Below are 19,547 nucleotides of genomic sequence, written 5' to 3'. Positions count from 1 at the left end.
CTTATGTTGGTGTTTAATAGGGACAAATCCACCTTTAGGAGTGTGAAGTTGTGAACTAAAATCTAAATAATGTAATTGAAGTGTTTAATGTATATTTATGCTAAACTTACGTATACTATTTTTGCCAAAAAAAAGTTTGAAGGTATATTACTACTTTACGCTTATTGATCAAAATATTGAAGCTACGAATGATCATGAATATGCATATCTTTTTCTTTCTTTTTATATATATAATTGTGCTGAAGAATCTAGAGAACCAGAATAATCAAGTTTCATCTGGCGAATTAGAAAAATCAAAAATTCGGAAGAAACTAAATAAGACTTCTAAATAATATGGTAGGCCACTTAAATTTGAATTGTTATGTGTTATCGTCAAAACTTAGATAATTTTCATAATTATAAAAATTAGTTATTAAGTAGTTCTTGCCTATTAAAGAAATACACGTATTCTTTGCTTCTTTACCATAGAGAAGGGAAATGGCCAAAAATATCACTAAACTATTCGAAATATACTGACTTATCGACTCTTACTTTTTTATAAACACTCCATTACTTCTTCTTTTTTTTTCCTTTCAAAAATGTCCTTGCCGTTAATCAACTAACTAAAAAATGCTCTTGAACTAGCCAAATAACTCAAAATTATCGAGCTTTAATGGTTGTAGTTCACTAATGGTTGTAGTAAAAGGAGTAGTTATGAACCCTGTAGACCATACTCATGGGATGATGAAGAGAGAGCCCCAACTGGTAGAAAAAAACTCACAACCCCTTGAGATGATCCTGCACTTGGAAGAAAAAGTAGAAAAAAGAATAAATATATTGATAATTTGATTCTTCATCACCGTAGTAAATAGGAGAAAAATACCAAAACAAGAACCAATTTTGCTCTTGAACTATTTGAAATTGGTCAGTTTTTTATATTAACTTTGTCTTTGGTTGCTCCTTAAGTGAGCGTTTCTTGACTAAATCTCACGCTTTAATGAGGGGCGGATCCACATTGAACGAAGCAATTTCGTTGAAATTTTTTAGTAAACATTAGTATATTACTACAACAACAACATGCCCAATGTAATCCCACAAGTGGAGTCTGGGAAGGGTAAGATGTACGCAGACCTTCCCTCTACACCCTCAACTAAAAAAAACAAAAAAAAAAAATTGGAGCCGATGCAAGAATGTAAGAATGAAAAGGAGACAAAAATAGCAAATGCACAAAATAAATATAGTAAGTGATATCAATACACAATAGCTAAAAAAGAAACCACGCAACTGCCTAAAACACACGACTGCAAGTATGACAACACTCTAGTATCTACTAACCCTCTACCTGAATCCTCAACCTCCATGCATTCCTATCCAAGGTCATGTCCTCAATCAACTAGAGTTATGTCATGTCCTGTCTAATCATCTTACCCCAATTCTTCTTCGGCCTACATCTACCTCTCCTAACTCCTGCTATAGCCAACCTCTCACACCTTCTCACTGATGCATCATCGTCCCTCCTCTTCACATGTCCGAACCATCTCAGCCTCACTTCTCTAATCTTGTATGCCACTGAGGCTACTCCAACCTTTTCCCGTATAACATCATTACTAATCATATCTCTCCTAATATGGCCACACATCCATCTGAACATCCTCATCTCTGCTAGTAAACATATATATTACTACTATATATATATATATATATATGACGCCACGAGCTTCTCTTGGCGCATTGATAACGTCTAAGTTTGTTCTTAATGGTTGGGAAGTTCGAAAAATAGTAGTAACACAGAGGGATATATTGATTGATTAGTCATAAATAGAAATGGAAAAACAAACTAGAAAATAATGTCACAGTTTGAGAGCTACTGGAACCTAGCAGCATTTTGTGCTTACAAGAACAAGAGACCTACGAGATTATCACAAGAAGATCCAAGACACAACTTTGTCTTCTCAACATGCTATGAATTCACTGTACACCTGCTTGTACGCAAACGAAAGTATACTATTGCAACTATGATGTTTACAGTGGGCACTGGGCAGAGCACAAACGCATTTCAAAATATGCCTGTTTCCAAAGGTTGAGATTCAATAAGTTTGACAAACGCAGCAAAGCGGACGGCCTATACGAGGTTTTCCAACAGGAAATATCTTCTTAACCTCTGTCAAAGAAAAACTATCACCAGGACCATCACTCCTGTATAAGAACCCGGCTCTTTCAACTTGCGGGTGTAGCCTGTGGCACCTCTTGGTATATGCCCGATTCATCATTATATGAGTACCTACATTTGATATATCAAAGCCAAAACAGTTAACAAAGATGCTAGCTTCGACAGGTTCCAACAGCAGGTCACACTGTACTATCGTGTCTTCACAAATTGTGAATGACCAATCAAAAATAAATAGGAAGATCGATATCCAGATTTTCTGTCAGCTACAACAATTGAGTAATTACCATTGTCCTGATGATGCATGGCAATACAGTCCAGATGATGGATCATAATAGTACCCCAAACTGCTGCTGTAGTAATAACTGGTCAACAAGAAACCAAAAAAGAGTAAAACGTTAAAGTTAGAGAGGGAGAAATACCAAAAAATGCGAGAACATTAAGGGCAGATTCCAACTGTGGAGACTTGGCAATTCCTTAAACAATGGAATTGAAGTTCCTAGACAGATAGAAGAGGATGAACCTTCCATAACTCTTAATATCTCCTATCTGCTCTTATTAAGACAATGAAGGAAAAATTAGACAAGCAGGTAACCTTACTTATTTTGGTAGTCCCTGCCACTGCTAAAACAAAGATGGATATCATATCAAGTATACTACAATGAAAGGTAGTATATTACCATGAACTTCCAAAATGGATACTACTCCCTCCGTCCCATAATAAGTGCACCTCAGTAAAAAAAGTTTGTCCCATAATAAGTGTCACCTTAGGAAACCAAGATGCAAATTGGCTAGTTTTTTTCATATTCTACCCTTAAACAAAAAGTGACCCGTTAAAGTAACATCTAAATGATGATTGGAGAAGCCACATAATAACTTGGTATAGTTGGATTCCCAATGTCAAAAGGTTTAGTACTTGTGCATGCTCTAATAAAGAGGAAAAAATAATTTGTTTTTATTATATGGGACAATTTGGTAAACTACACATTGCATTATTGGTTTCTTAATATGCGTGTTTTTGGCTAAGGTGACACTTATTATGGGACGGAGGGAGTATCATGTTTTGGAACAAGAGTTATCTTGCCACGAACTGAGAGACGGATGGCAACCTAAAGGGAACACTTCTGCCAATATTAACTTGAAAATAACGTTGACCCAGTATACAGGGGACTAAGGAAAATTATGCCATTATTGGAATGGAAAACTACAGAAAGAATTATGTTCAAATAGATTTCATGGGATGTTCTTCCTTTAGAACTACAACGTTGAAAAGTTCTATGATTGAACAAGGAAGAACCCTACAACAACCTGCTCCCGGTTGAATCAAGTGGCATTTCAAAATGATACAGTTTGATTTTCTACTTACTAGGATGTCCGCACACTAGAGCAGAAGGATAAAAGTAGTGAAATGAGCTATAAGGTAGAAAACATACCCAGAGGACTCATCAAAGACATAATCGCCATGCTGATCACCTACAGTTTACATTGAGTGGGAGTCACGTATGTGGAAAGAGGAAACATGCTAAAAAAACTCGTCATCTCATCTCACATGGAATAATGGACAAAATTTGTCAATAATGTCGATTCTGAATGTGTTTAGGGATCAAATTACCTCCATTAGAGGCAGGATTAGCTGGAATATTTTCGTCGTCTTCACCAAACATGTCAAATGCATCATCGCTCTTGGTACCTGTGTTAGATGAATTTGATGAAGCCACATCTGCATTGGCCATAGAATGTCCTCCTGCAGTAGCAGTTGATCCACTGGGAAGGAAATCTTCATCGAGGATATTATCGGGCTTAGGCTGCATTGATTCAATGGATTTACCCTGTCTTGCCTGAGCTAACTTCTCATATCCCTCTGGAGCAATGCAAAATGCAAAGTAAGAAAATGCAATACTCCCATTATATATTCCCATTTCCCAAGTCATGGTCATTTTGGGAACAAAGTTGAGAGAAAAAAGAGGGAACAAAACAATGGCAAATACCTGCTTCCCGTTGGAAACTCTCTTGCTTTTCCTCATACACATCTGTGAAACAAGAAGTAGACTAAAAGATAAGTTAAACCTGACCTTGGTACTCTATTCAAAAATTTCCTTGCAATACAGTTACTATGCAAACAGACTTAACTGTAATCTCCATTCTCCATCAGCTTCATAGCATCTTCTGTTAGCTGATCAAACAGCTGCTTAGTTTCTGGAGACATTTTTCCCTTTTTATCATTTGAGGTACCTTTCAATCTCCTTAAACCTCGCAAAACCTGTTGGAAGTATCAAGGTCTGCCCATGAGTCCCAAAGCAATAGAGAACAACAACATGTTGATAGCACAAAGATTCTTCACAGAAGTAAGTGAAACATAGCAAGTTGATATCATTATTGTACACAGCCTGCCACATTCATATGAGGCAATTAATACAGGAATCAAAATCGAATGACCAACTTGTATGGTCTAAAATAAATGCAGCATGATTTGTTTAATTGGAAACGGGAGGATCAAAAAGTCAACTTGCTTCTAGAATATCAAAAACAAGATTAATGATCACATCCCTGATGCCCCAGCAAACATGGTAAAAACACAAAAAGAGCGACGCATAGTGAAGGTAAAAGAGAAAGGTATTCTGGTGTTCTCAAACACCAGATGTTTTTACGATATTAACCTTCCAAGCAAATAAGCACAATCTTCTCTCGTACAAAATCTTCTATCATCTTTCCTTTAGTTGAATAACAACACGTATCTTCAAAGCAACCTATGAATTTAACAGGTTTTTTGTAGGGAATATGGCCTGCCAACACCATAATGGACTGGCATGCCAGATGACACACGTCTGCTTGCAGGCACCAAGAACTTTTGGGTAAAGGCCTCGTACCTGAATATCCTGGTTGACAAGGGTAGATGACCAAGTGGGAAGAACGGGGCAAAAAACTATATGGTAAGGCGCCAACTTTCCCAGCATGTTGGTTTCATGCATGGCATCTTGTTAACTTATTAATATTTGGAGAGAGGAAACAAGAAGGTAACTGACTGGCAGACAATAGGCTACATTTACTTGTTATTGCATGGACGGCTGTGTGTGCTCAGGAGTTAGTATTTGCAGAGGAAACAAGTGGAATCACCCAATTATCAGATGCAAAGTTGGTAGTACCAATGTCCTACCATGATGCAATTTAATGATGTAATTAGCTCCTGTAGGGTGCAAAGTTTTCGACAGGATGTGCTATCCTAACTGGTTCCAAAAGCTCTCCGTAAAAAAGCCAATGAGCCATTTACAGATGGTTCTAAAATTCTATCATACATAATTATGGAAATGATTCTAACATGGGCACGATTGTTAAATTCAATAACTTCGGAATAAGCTCCATAAAATCCACCTTGTTCTTTTTTAACTCATTTCTAATATGATTAGAACTTGCCTTGACTCATTCATTTGTGTTCAACAAAAAATCGCCAAAAAGTTCTAAAAACCAATGTAAATATAACAGATCAACCAGAGCCTCTCCTTCTCTCTTTTGAAGACAGCAGCAAAAAGCCACAAAGAACTTTGTTTGGACAATGAAGAAACTGTAATATGCAAGCAGCAACTGTTGCCAACGACAGAAGGTAATATCCAAGGAAACATATGAAAAAGGAAGATGCAATTCATATCGAAACCACCACCGAAGGAAGCAGAAAATGAGAGCATAAAAAATATTTTGAAAATTTCAAAAAATTAGCCACAAACAAATGCCATCAACGTACTTATCAAACAAACAGTAATGAAAAACAACAACAACAAACTAGAAAACATAAGGTGGGAATACTTACTGTTTCTCCTGGCTCAAGCACATCAGCAATTCGCCTCTTCATCTTTCCTAGTTGTTCTGATGTAAGGTCTTGAATCTCATCTTCATTTGATATCTTCACAGCATTCTTCCCAGAAAATCTTTTCTCAGTATCAACACTGTCAAGCCATGCATCCTGTGCACTTACTAAGATCAGAAAAAGATGCAAGGATTGGAGACTAAGGTAAGCAAATGTTTGATGCAAGACTCACACCTTTATCTCGTTTTCATTTAAATATTCAACATAGTTTCCTGATGCATCAAAATAACCTTCTTCTCTCTCTTTATCCAGATTAAAAGGCTCTATTGCAATCCCATCATCAATGAATGTTTCATTTTCCTGCAACCAGTGACATTCCATTATTACCATTATTTACACCAGAAAGAAATATGAAGTTTAGCCATAGAGCAATTATATTATGCAAAATCTGACATCAATGGTAATCAAAAGAGCTTTAGTCTGTTTTATGAGTTGAACCAAAGAACAAATAACAACATGAAATTATATAGGTATTCATTAGTGGTTTTTGAGATGTGCTTAAGATGGTCCCCATTTTGCTTATGTTACTACTTAGGATATATAATAAGTAATCAAGATTAATATGGTTTTCAACTGTACAAATGAGTACCCATACGTAAGCTCTTTTTTGAGAAAGGTACCAATATCTAAGCTGCTCTAGCTACAAAAGCAACACAAATCATGCCAAGCCCCAAAAATGTTTCTATTTATCCTAATATCACCTCCTTATCAAGAGATATAAACTAGAACGAGAGATCCACAAATAATCTAACCACAAGCAAACAATTATAAAAGATATTGTAAAGAACAAACCTCATATTCCACTTCTGCCCGCGATATGTCAGCTACTTCACCTTCATTTTCTTCATCAAGGAGCTCCGCTGTTATTTGATTCCGCCGTACCGAACGCTCTTTGGCTGCAAGGCGAGGATCTGTCCACCCACTAGGTTTATCTTCACGCCCATCAACCGTGTTATCGTCCTGCTTTACCTTCTTACCCTTTGGGAACCTTACCCGTTTCTGCCTGTGAGGTTGAGGAAGAAAGCAACATGTCAATGCAGACATCCTTAAAATCCAGCATCAAAATGAAACCATTGTGAACCCAGCAAATGAGGTTGTGATAGAGCAAGGCAGTCAATATCATATTGAAGAAAGCCATAGTTTGTAAGTTGCATTATTTTCTGGCCCCATGCAACACATGATCTTTACAAGGAAATTTACAATAAGTAAAACTAATTTGTTCTTATATTTCTCCTACTAAACTCATGACAGTCTCAACAACGAAATGCAACCTCTGACCTGAAACTGAAGCAATTCCAGCTTCTACTTCTAACTAGAACCGGAAACAAGCAAAGAGAATTAACCAGTCAAATTTGGGATCACATTTTATTCCTTCTTGACTAAGGCAGAAACATATACTTCAGCCTAATCATTTTATTAATTATCTTCATCCACGACCAGATAACAAATAGCTGGTGAAGAAAAAAAAAATATTAGAGAACCTTCTCATCTGCTTAGTACTTTTTATTCTAGTTATGGGTGATAGGGAAAATTAATAATAGGGCATTCAAGTAACTCGTTCATCGTCGCGTCTATAGATAGGATGGAGACACTTTTCCAATATCATAATTCCCACCATGTGTAATAAAATGACCACAATAAGAGCAAAACAGATATAGAGATTACATATAACTGATCCAATTAGTTTGGGCATGATTCATCTCGAATAAATAATGCATTCTCCTTACAGTATTAAATAGTTCTCTCAAGGCCAAAAGCTACCCTTCACTCCTCGACCTAATCTAAGCACTAACAAAACACAATCTATCCATTCCTATTAGACATTTTCTAAAGTTTCAAATCAATATGAAATCGACAGTAAGTAATTCGCACTAGAAAAGACCAAACTGATAGAAGTTGGGCACATTTGCAGAAATCATGTTGTAAACAAACACAGGTAGCTGAAACAAAGTAAATCCAAGTGCATACTCCTGCACTCCTCTAAGAAGCTCCTCAGATTGTTACAACAATGACATAAAACAAATCGCAGCGGAGGCAAAAAAAAACTAGGTGATTTCTTCTTGTCTGTCAAAGCCTTGGTGGACAGAGTTACCGAGTAACTATGCTTAAATAACTCCCAACAGTGCCAAAATACTACTCCCTCTGTCCCAATTTATGTGCCGCCCTTCCTTTTTAATCTAGCCCAAAAAGAATGTCACATTTATATAATTAGAAACAACTTAACTTTAAAATTTCCCTTTTACCCTTAAGCCACACAAATGTCTAAGGTTTGTTTTAGACCACACATTTCAAACGGTGCCACATAAATTGGGACGGAGGGCGTAGGATTTCTTCCCGTCTATCCAAGCCTTGGTGGACAGAGTTACCCAATACCTGTGCGTGTGAGAGGTAATAAGTACCCCGTGTAATTAGTTGAGGTGTGTGCAAGCTAGCCCGGACACCGGGGTTATTAAAAAAAAAGCAACTTACATAAATATACCCTTCAGCCATCTAGTTTACCAAACATGGCTGAAGTATACACTGCCTATACACTTCAGCTGTATAGGTATGTATATTATATGTCTAGGTATGTATATTTTAGTAAAAACTATGCATTACATATATATTGTGTACATATTTTGTAAACTAGATGGCCGAATGGTATTTGGCTGTAATTTTCCATAAAAAAGATGCACAAACAACAAAAAACTAGCTTCCTTATTTTATTATCTTCCCGTTGATACAAAATACTCACTTCCTGGTTCACTTTTTTATGACATTTGTTACATTCCGATAGTGAAATAAATTATTTTCCTTCACCAGGATGTTTTCAAGAATATACCAAGTATTATTTATTACTAAGAAATTACGAATTTATGGCTCAAATTTTATTTCCGAACTCATGAGAGCAAAATAATATGAGCTTTCATGTCTACAGAAACCGTAAGTATGTTCTGAATAAGTTGTACAAAGGTTGCGCACAAAAATCACATGGAAAATCAAATAAAATACTCTCGAAAAGCGAAAAGTATCACATAAATCGGGACAGTTTGAGTATTATTTATTACTAAGAAATTACAAATTCACAGCTCAAATTTTCACAATAATATGAGCATTCATGTGTGCAGAAACCCAAGTATGTACAAAGTTAGGGCACAAAATCACATGGAAAATTTTAAAAAAAAAAACTGAAATGCAGAAATAGGGTTAAGATGGAGCTTTATTATATATAGAGTAAAATAACTTGTTTTACCTTCACCACAATGTTTCCAAGCATATAATGAGTACTATTTACTAAGAAATGACGAATTTGTAGCTCAAATTTCAAAAATAATACGAGCTATCACGCGTGCAGAAACCTTAAGTATGTTCTGTACAAAGTTAGGGCACAAAAATCACATGAATAATCCAAACTGACTACGATTTTCTCAAATTAGGAATTTATAGCCTCAAAATTTTCGAATAATAATATGAGGTTTCATAGTTAGGGCACAAAAATATAAATAAAGAAAATAAAGAAGTAAGGGAAATAGAGTTTACGAGGGAGCTTTATTGGAGTCATCATCCTCAACGAAAGCGCGTTTGGAACGTCGCGACGAACCTTCTTCCATGGCAGTTGGTGTAGAGGAGAAAGAGCGAAAGTGGAGCGACACAAGTGGTCAGTTAGTAATAACCTGAATAGAGATCAACCGGGTCGGTGTAGAAACCGACTAATAATGTCGTTATATGATTTAATAAAATTAGTACGTCTAAATGTGAATGCACGTGTGAATGATAAACATATTACTTTTTTTTGGAAGATCCGATATAATAATGAAAAAGGCTGAAATGAATAGATCAGGAATTCGACTAAGAATCCGCCCGTTCCGATCCTTGCCTACTAAACAGTTGCACCCCCGGATATGTATGTTGGGAGAACCCCATGTCTGGAATCACAGGAGAACGTTCGTGTTATATCCCGTATTTTTGTACGTTGGATTATTCATAAGTTGAGGTGGAGTCCACATGTCGAGATTTTTTTAAAGACATATGACAAGTTATATGAATAATATATGTGAAGTTAAACACAACTCAAGAAGGACCCTTGAGCCAGATCAAAGTGGAAGTCCTCCAAAAAAATATTTTTAAGTTACGTTTTTGGGTGATCTGACTTCGGGAGGCCATAACCCCATCAGTATTTGGGAATTTGGGAAAACTCCCAAAATTAAAGTTGTAGATAATTGAAATACCTTTCCAACCATATGTCGTGGGCCTGCATGTGACATCGGGATAAGGAGATATGAACGTTTTAAGGCAGAAAGGTCGAGCTGGGCAGTGGGTTCGGCCCAACCCGATTCCAAGTCGGGTTAGGCCCATTACCCATGCCATTTAAGGGAATTTTTCAACTTTCTCTCCTCATTTTCAGACCAAAAACACCCAGAAAATTCTAGAGAGAGAGAGGGAGGAGAACCTTAGAGAGAAAAAGCCACTTTGACCAAAATCTAAGCCCCGAATCCCGAAGCTCATGAAGAGAAAAGTGTTGTACGTCGCGTTGCCTTCAATTTGAGCTAAAAATCAGCCAAGAAGGAGAGTGTTGATGTGGTTGCTGCATACTTGAGGTAATATTAAGGTCCTTTTTTCACTGTTAACAAGTTTATTTAGAGTTTTAACGGATTAGAACGAAAAAAATAGTGTTATAAACTTATTTGTTGCTTTGTTGAGATTTATGGATTAGGGGCTGTTTTAGTTGGATTAAATGGATGGAATTAGCTGAGTTATGATGTATAATAATTGTTGATATTGTTGTTGATGTTGTTGATAAGTTGTTGTTCTTGAATTTGGGAGAATAAAGTGTATGAAGATATTGTATACAAAGCGTATACCGGGCTGTTTTGTGACAATATTTGGGGCTGTTTTATATGATTTTCGTGGCTGTTTTGTGACAATATTTTGGGGCTGTTTTATACGATTTTCGTGGCTGTTTTGTGACAATATTTTGGGGTTGTTTTATATGATTTTCGTGGCTGTTTTGTGACGATATTTTGGGGTTGTTTGGTATGATATTTGTGGCTGTTTTGCGATGATATTTTGGGACTGTTTGGTGGTTGTTATGAACTGTTTTGTGGGCTGGAATATCGTGGGATTGGCTGTAGTTGTTGTTGCTGTTGTGTTTGTTGTTATACTATGGATATACGAAATAAAGAAGAGGATACAAGCATTGATATACGAATGTATATGAGGCTGTTTTGGAAGTGATTTAAGAATGGATTTAATTCTAGTTTGATATGAAATTGTTGGTGTTGTTGTTATTGGTATTTTGATTGATGTTTGGCTAAATTGGAATCTCGAGGATTGTTAAGTTTTCAGGGGAAATGCTGCCCGAATTTTATTAAGTTTCATTTGTACTTGGATTGGTTAATAAGTGGTGTGGATGATCTAACTGTGACTTATGTTATCTTAATTTTAGATCTACGAGCTCGAGAAGTAGAAGTTGGACATTTAGATAGAGTTCAAGGTATGTAAATCTAACCCTTCTTTCTTTTTGGCATGATCCATATGAAACAAACATACGACAAATGTATAACTCCAAAGAAGCTCCTATTCTTAGAGACATGAGGATGGCTAATGTTATTGATTTCCAGAAGCTATTTTATTATGTCTTGATACGTGTCTATAATTCCAGCCGTCCTATTTTGATATAATCCATAGTGACATTCAAAGGGTACTTGATATGACTATTGTCTTGATTTTCAAATGATGGTTCATTTTGATTATAGTGACATTCAAAGGGTACTTGATATGACTATTGTCTTGATTTTCAAATGATGGTTCATTTTGATTATTCTATCGAGTCTCAGATATGATTTAGTTTGCATATGGTTGCTCACTACTCTGCTCGTGCATGCCTCAATATATCTTTCACTGAGTCCTGGGCCAGGATACGTTTTCGTGCACAGTTTCACTGCATTGTTCACCGAGTCCCTCACTAGAGGGCCGGGATACGGTATATATATATATATATATATATATATATATATATATATATATATATATATGTGTGATATGATATGATGATGATGATGATGATGATGATGTGATGATGGCACCGAGCCCCATGAAGGGCCGAATATGATGAATTCACCGAGTCCCATAATAGGCCGGGTATGGTATATGATATTGATATGCATGATTTTTATTTCATAAGGCACCTGTAATTTTTATTCAGTCATGATCATCTTTATTGTACCTCATGCTTTATATACTCAGTACATATCTCGTACTGACCCCCCTTTCTTCGGGGTGGGGGGGGGGGGGTAGCGTTTCATGCCCGCAGGTACATATACTTGATTTGGTGACCCTCCAGCCTAAGGCTTCTGCTCAGTTGTTTGGAGAGCTCCATTTTTCCGGAGCCTAAGTCATTTTGATACAGATCTTTTGGTATGGGCTTATGTATATCCAAGGGTACGGCGGGGCCCTGTCCCGTCATATTTCACTATGATACTCTTAGAGGTCTGTAGACATATGTGGGTTGTATATGGGTTATGATCAGTTGTGTCAATACGGTTTGCTACGGATATTCCCGCCTGTTGTGGCAGCCTTGTCGGCTTGCGTATGGTATTGATATGTAGAGGCGGCCTTGTCGGCTTGCGTATTGTATTTATATGTAGTGGCAGCCTTGTCGGCTTGCATATCTTATTATGCTTTGATCAGCTGTGACTCCTCAGGAGGCATGTTTATGATATATGGTGGTATGAATCTTTCGGTTGCTTTTACAAGTCTCCATACTGTCCTTAGTTTCAGTCTGACTATACTTAGCAGAAATGTATACGGGTGTCCAGTTCGGGCACTAGTCATGGCCCATGGGATAGGGTCGTGACAGTTCGTTTGTTGATATTATTACCAGTATTTTATAAGGGATCATTCATAGCATTACTATACCTTCCCTATTCATTGCGATATCAAAAATAGATAGGTTGAAACTACTCTTTCGACGAATAAAGAATTGATAGTGGTCCTTCTCGCAGTCAGCTATATAACTCAGGCAGCAAAGGTTCGAGCAGGATGGCGGTTAGTCTTTCTCGTCTCACATACCCTGCAGACAACAACCGCAGCAGTCACCAGTCTGGTCCCCTACCCCACGAAGTAACTTGATGGCCGTGCTCGAAAATAATATTCCAAAGCTTTCGTATGGTCTCCATTACTTGTGTGGATAAGCCCTACGAGGAAGTGTTGCTCATTAAAGTTAGCTTCAAACTTCCGGTAACCGCTTATCCCAAGACTAGCCTTGTCTTTCTTTCAAAGAAAATACTATGTCGTCCAGGTTTGTGTTTAGATATGAACATTTGGATGTTCATAATGTATTTATTTAAGTATAATAAAAATATATAATTTAAATTAAAAAAATAATTAAATATGCTACCCTTATATCAAAAATAAATATAAATCTTATAAAATAAAATTATTACCTGACAAAAAAATGAATTTTTTTATGTTCGATAGTGATGATAGAGATAATATATAGTGTTGGTGATGGTGATAATTGTGATTGTGGAGGTGGTTGATGGTAGTAATTGGTCGTGCTGGTGGTGATGGTGGTTGAAGATTGTCCGGTGCTTGATGATGGTGTTGGTGGCAGTACTAGTTATAATGGTAAAAGTGGTTGGTAGTAAGGATTGACTGCAGTAGTGATAGTGGCTGATAATGGTAGCGGCGATTACAGTGGTGGAAATAATGATAGCAGTTGATATAATTATAATGATAGAGGTGATAGGTATTGTAGCAACTAACAGTATCGGTGTCAATGGTGGTGGTTTTCAATGGTGGTTGTGATAGAAAAAGTAGTGTTAGTGATGGTAAAAGTAGTGGTAGTGATGGTAGAACGGTTACTGGTGGTGGGGTGGGGTGGGGTAGGTGGGTAGTGGAGTGAGGCTGGATAGTGAGGCAGTGGGTATAAGTGGGTGGGTTGTTGGGGGTAGTGAGGTGGGTAGGTAGGAGTAGAGTGGGTGGTGATGGGTGTGGTATGGAGGTTAGAAGGGTGAGAGTGGTGGTTGTAATAACAAAAGGGGTTAATTGTGGTAGGGGTGAGTGGTGTGGGGCGGAGGGGGGGAGGGGGATAGGAGGATGGGTGGTGGTGGTTGCAATGGCAAAGGTTGTTAGTGGTGGTGGTTGCAATGGCAAAGGTGGTTAGTGGTGGTGGGGTCGGGGTGGTGGTGGAGTTGGTCGTTTGTGGACAGAGTGGTGGTAAATATTCATACAAAATGCACCTTAAGGATATTAAGATTTCGTTCAATATCTTAAAGTAAACAAATATACTTATGTAACAGCCCAGGCCACCGCATGTAGAAATTGTCCGCTTTGGAGCCTCAGCCCCTCACGGTTTTAAACCGCGTCTACAAGGGAGAGGTATCCAAGCACTTATAAAGCACTCTTCGTTCTCCTCTCCAAACGATGTGGGATTCGCCTAAACCGATGTGGGATTCGCCTAAGGCAAGCCTTACACTTTTGTAACGATCCCCTCTGGGTCCCACTACTCAGGTATTGTCTCTGCTGCAGCTCAACTGGTAAGAGGCGATTTCCTTTGGGAAATGTAAAAGAGCCAGAGGTTCCGGGTTCGACACCCCGTGGGCGCTGCAGCGCTGGGTAAACACGTGGATGATGTGTCGTGCTGGCAGTACCCTGGCAGAGACAATACCTGAGTAGTGGGACCCAGAGGGGATCGTCACAAAAGGCGCCCTCTGGCTCCTTTACATTCCCCAAAGGAAATCGCCTCTTACCAGTTGAGTGTAAGGCTTGCCTTAGGCGAATCCCACATCGGTTTAGGCGAATCCCACATCGGTTGAAGAGTAGTACGAAGAGTGCTTTATAAGTGCTTAGATATCTCTCCCCTGTAGACGCGTTTTAAAATCGTGAGGGGCTGAGGCTCCAAAGCGGACAATTTCTACATACGGTGGCCTGGGTTGTTACAGTTGGTATCAGAGTCAGTGCCGGGCCGGTGGTGGGGCAAACCTCAGCGAGGACGCTGAGTCCCAAGGGGAGGTGAGTGTAAGGCTTGCCTTAGGCGAATCCCACATCGGTTTAGGCGAATCCCACATCGGTTGGAGAGGAGAATGAAGAGTGCTTTATAAGTGCTTGGATACCTCTCCCTTGTAGACGCGTTTTAAAACCGTGAGGGGCGAAGGCCCCAAAGCGGACAATTTCTACAAGCGGTGGCCTGGGCTGTTACAGTAGTGTAAGGCTTGCCTTAGGCGAATCCCACATCGGTTTAGGCGAATCCCACATCGGTTGGAGAGGAGAACGAAGAGTGCTTTATAAGTGCTTGGATACCTCTCTCTTGTAGACGCGTTTTAAAACCGTGAGGGGCTGAGGCTCCAAAGCGGACAATTTCTACATGCGATGGCCTGGGCTGTTACAGTTGGTATCAGAGCCGGTGTCGAGCCGGTGGTGGGGCAAACCTCAGCGAGGACGCTGAGTCCCAAGGGGGGGGGGGGTGAGTGTAAGGCTTGCCTTAGTCGAATCCCACATCGGTTGGAGAGGAGAACGAAGAGTGCTTTACAAGTGCTTGGATACCTCTCCCTTGTAGACGCGTTTTAAAACCGTGAGGGGCTGAGGCTCCAAAGCGGACAATTTCTACATGCGGTGGTCTGGGATGTTACAACTTAATGGCCTAGCGTCTGAACCATTCAGATTCATACCTCCATTAAGTGCAATCAAATAAGGTCTTAATCCTCTGTACCAATTTTTGTGATATTTTTCGCTTTTGAAATTCAAACTGCATGAACTTTAACCAATATTTTAATATGTATGCTGTCACCAAATTGATAAGAGAAAAATTGCAACTTATAATAATTTTCATGTAGTTTTCAAATTTATAAATTTTAATCTTAAAATATTGAATTAGAGCATGTTTGGGTGGGACTTATTTTAGGTGTTTTTACTTTTTAAGAAACACTTTTGTAGTTTTTGGATAAGATTAAAAGAAAATGTGCTTTTAAAAAACTTGTTTTAAAAATAAAATAAAAAAACTCAAAGTTAAAATACCTAACTTATGACTTATAAAGCCATCCAAACAGACTCTTAATCTCAGTCCAATTTAGCTTCATACTTTGGTCAAATTGAATTTAGAAAAGCAAAAAGTATCCCTTAAATTGGGACCGAAGAAGTCGAAAAATATGTAAATTGTTACAGCCCGTATTTTCGTGCGTTGGAAAGCGTGCGAGTTAAATGACACTACTAACGGAAACGTGGTTATCCCCAAGCTTATAGGTGGTTAGAGTGAGTACAGATGTATCATAAGGATTAGAAGTTAAACAAATCGAAGGAAATAAGTTTCGTCGAGGTTTGAAATTTATTTGAATAAAATACGATCCAAGCTATAATATCTGCAATTTTGGACTAGGAAATTGAAACGTCCAACATGAGAAAATTTACACGAGCACGGAGGATTTGGTCATATTCAAGTATGCAAATTAAGAACTCAGTGTATAAGAGGATGAAGTCCCGAAATGATTTAAGACGGTAAAAAAGTGACATCGATGATTGGAAATAATATTTTATGTGTGGCAAAAGAGGCCATGAACTAGTGACATATCATAGGAGCATAAAATGAGTATATAAGGTGTGCTAAAAATGATTACTATTTAAGTGAACTGAGATCAAGAAACTAGTTATGTGGATAAAATTAAAAGTGGCCGAAGGTAGCGTGAAACAAAAATGATTAGTTAAAATATTTGGATGATGCTAAGAGGACAACATTTATATGCGGGTCCCACAAAGGATAATCATCATTATAGGTAATATTGGACAATGGCAAATGTTTGGTCCAAGGGCAGTACGTATTTCATTCTTATGCAATTAAAGGAAGTTGCATAATTCACCAAATGCTACGTAAGTGATGGTAGTGAGTGCCATGTGTCCTTGTCATGTGAATTAGACAAAAGTGGCATTAAGTGTTATGGGTGAGTCATAAAGCACATAAAGTGCATGGGGATACGTTTAAGGCCAAGGAAGTGAATGCCTTTTTGCATTTACAATTGGTGCACATTACTTTCTACTTGGAGAATTCCCATTTTTACATTACTTCCATTTTTGCTTCTTAAGAAACGTACCAGCACCCTTAAATTAAACCATTCTCTTTTAGCTAATCATTTTGTTTCTTAAGAAAATTAGCAATAACCATGGTTGCCAAGCTCACGGCCATGGCAGTCCACAATAAGGCTCAAGATTTTGATAGCAAAAAAAAAAAAAAATTAAATTCCAAGGGTGCTTTACGTGTGCAAGGGAGCAACAGAGTTAGAATTTAAATTGAAGAAGAAGTGGTGCAATTGGTGCAACTGATTGTAGGATCTGTCCTAATCAATTTAAGGTAAGATTTCTCCTTCTTGAAATGTAATTGGAGTTAATGATGTTGTAATGGAGAGATTAAATTGTATTAGACGAAATTGGAAGTAAGAAAATTGCATGAATTCGTTGGTATTGTGAGTTGGGCTGAATTGGAGTTGTATTAATTTAATCGAGTTTAACTGTTGTTGGTGTCGTTGATTGTGTGTTGAAAGTGAAGGAATCATGATAACTAAAGTTGTAGTTGTTTATATGAAATTGTTGAGACATGAATTGGATTAGATGTTCATGAAGTTGTGGGCAGTTCTTGTTGAGTTGAAAGATTAAAAGTGTGGTTTTATGTTTATGTGTTGTTGTTCTTGTTGTTGTCGTGTTGTTGTTGATATGGCTCCTAAATTTGGAGGAAAGAAGTGTATAACGTATCGTATACAAAGCGTATGTTGGTCTGTTTGGTGTATAATCCTAGATGTTAATGATTTGGATTGGAAAAGGATTAAGAGAGGTTATTGGGTGGTTTGAGTTGTTTATGGGATGGATTTTAAGGAATTGATATGAATGTTTCTATTATCGTTGTTATTGGTATTGTTGTTGTTGGTATCTTGATTGGTGTTTGGCTAAATTGGAATTTCGAGGATTATTAAGTTTGCAGGGGAAATGCTGCCCGAATTTTGTTAAGTTTCATTCGTACTTGGATTGGTTAGTAAGTGATGTGGATAATCTAACTGTGGCCTATGTTATCTTAATTTTAGACCTACGAGCTTGAGAAGTAGACGTTGGACATTTAGATAGAGTTCAAGGTATGTAAAGCTAACCCTTCTTTCTTTTTGGCATGATCTTTATGAAACAAACAGACGACGTGTATATGATTCCAAAGAAGTTCCTATTCTTAGAGCCACTAGGATGGCCAATGTTCTTGATTTCCAGAAGCTATTTCATTATGTCTTGATACGTGTATATGATTCCAGAATTTCTATTTTGATATAATCCATAGTGACATTCGAAAGGTACTTGATATGACTATTGTCTTGATTTTCGAGTGATAGCTCGTTTTGATTATTCTATCGAGTCTCAGATATGATTTAACTTGCATATGGTTGCTCACTACTCTGCTCGTGCATGCCTCAATATGTCTTTCACCGAGTCCCGGGCCGGGTATGTATTCATGCACAGTTTCACTGCATTGTTCATCGAGTCCCTCACTAGAGGGTCGGGTACGGTATATGTATATGATTATATGATGATATGATGATATGATGATGTGATGATATGATTGTGGCACCGAGTCCCATGATGGGTCGGGTATGGTATACGTGTACACGACTTTATTCACCGAGTCCCATAATGGGCCGGGTATGGTATATGATAATGATATGCATGATTTTGTTCGTAAGGCACAGGTACAGTGATCTCTTGATTATCATACTTGTCTCCTGGAATCTCTACTTCAGTTATGATATTCCTTAATGTATTTCATGCTTTATATACTCAGTACATATCTCGTACTGACCCCCCTTTCTTCGGGGGGCTGCGTTTCATGCCCGCAGGTGCAGATACTCGTTTTGGTGATCCTCCAGCTTAGGATTTCTACTTAGCTGTCTTGGAGTGCTCCATTGTTCCGGAGCCTAGACTTTTGGTACAGGTCCTTTTGATGTATATATATGTTATCCAGGGGTACGGCGGGGCCCTGTCCCGTCATATGTCACTGTTGATACTCTTAGAGGTCTGTAGACATATGGGTGGGTTGTGCATAAGTTTGTTCAGCTGTGTCTATACGATGTGCTATAGATATGCCCTTCTGTAATGGCAGCCTTATCGGCTTGCGTATGGTGACGATATGTATTGGCAGCCTTGTCGGCTTGCGTATCATGTTGATATATTATGGCAGCCTTGTCGGCTTGCTTATATGTTTGGGGATGTTCCCGTACGTTGTGGCAGCCTTGTCGGCTCGTGTATTATGATATCTTTGGATTGGTTGTGATTCCTCAGGAGACAGATTACCTTGGTATATGCATGTGACGTTCTGAGATAACGTTATGTTTTCACAAAGCTTCCATATTATGTTTAGTTTCAGTTTGACGATGGCTAACAGATATGTATACGAGTGTCCAGCTTGGGCACTAGTCACGATCTACGGGGTTGGGTCGTGACATAAATATTTTTAAAAACTTGAGCTGTGAAATGTAAAATTAACTTTTTTTTTTAAATCCATATGCATCACTTGTCAATTGTAACGAAAACTAAGAAAAA

The 19,547-nt window shown here is 38.1% G+C and overlaps 1 protein-coding gene and 1 long non-coding RNA gene across 2 annotated transcripts; one reads left to right on the top strand and one right to left on the bottom strand.

Moving 5' to 3' along the window:
• Nucleotides 1-1,756: 1,756 nt before the first annotated feature.
• LOC132613425 (protein LIN1) lies at nucleotides 1,757-9,687 on the bottom strand. Its single transcript, XM_060327447.1, has 10 exons — nucleotides 9,525-9,687; nucleotides 6,798-7,008; nucleotides 6,180-6,305; nucleotides 5,949-6,101; nucleotides 4,277-4,406; nucleotides 4,135-4,176; nucleotides 3,759-4,007; nucleotides 3,580-3,619; nucleotides 2,434-2,511; nucleotides 1,757-2,260 (listed from the first exon to the last, which is right to left on the bottom strand). Exons 1-10 carry the CDS (start codon nucleotides 9,593-9,595, stop codon nucleotides 2,197-2,199), a joined length of 1,164 nt encoding a protein of 387 aa, XP_060183430.1. The 5' UTR covers nucleotides 9,596-9,687; the 3' UTR covers nucleotides 1,757-2,196.
• Nucleotides 9,688-16,834: 7,147 nt separating this feature from the next.
• Nucleotides 16,835-19,271, top strand: LOC132615374 (uncharacterized). Its single transcript, XR_009572668.1, has 3 exons — nucleotides 16,835-17,325; nucleotides 18,050-18,097; nucleotides 18,845-19,271. It is a non-coding gene; the product is annotated as an uncharacterized LOC132615374 (long non-coding RNA).
• Nucleotides 19,272-19,547: the final 276 nt, after the last annotated feature.

This window comes from Lycium barbarum, chromosome 10, assembly GCF_019175385.1.
Source record: "Lycium barbarum isolate Lr01 chromosome 10, ASM1917538v2, whole genome shotgun sequence".
Lineage (NCBI taxonomy): Eukaryota > Viridiplantae > Streptophyta > Magnoliopsida > Solanales > Solanaceae > Lycium > Lycium barbarum.
This window is presented reverse-complemented; position numbering and strand designations above follow the sequence as displayed.

Coding starts and splice junctions, on each gene's coding strand:
- LOC132613425 (XM_060327447.1), bottom strand. CDS start 9,595: ATGGAAGAAGGTTCGTCGCGACGTTCCAAACGCGCTTTCGTTGAGGAT. Junction 4,008..4,134: donor GAGTTTCCAACGGGAAGCAG/GTATTTGCCATT, acceptor GCATTGCTCCAG/AGGGATATGAGAAGTTAGCT. Junction 2,512..3,579: donor GTCTTTGATGAGTCCTCTGG/GTATGTTTTCTA, acceptor CTTGTTGACCAG/TTATTACTACAGCAGCAGTT.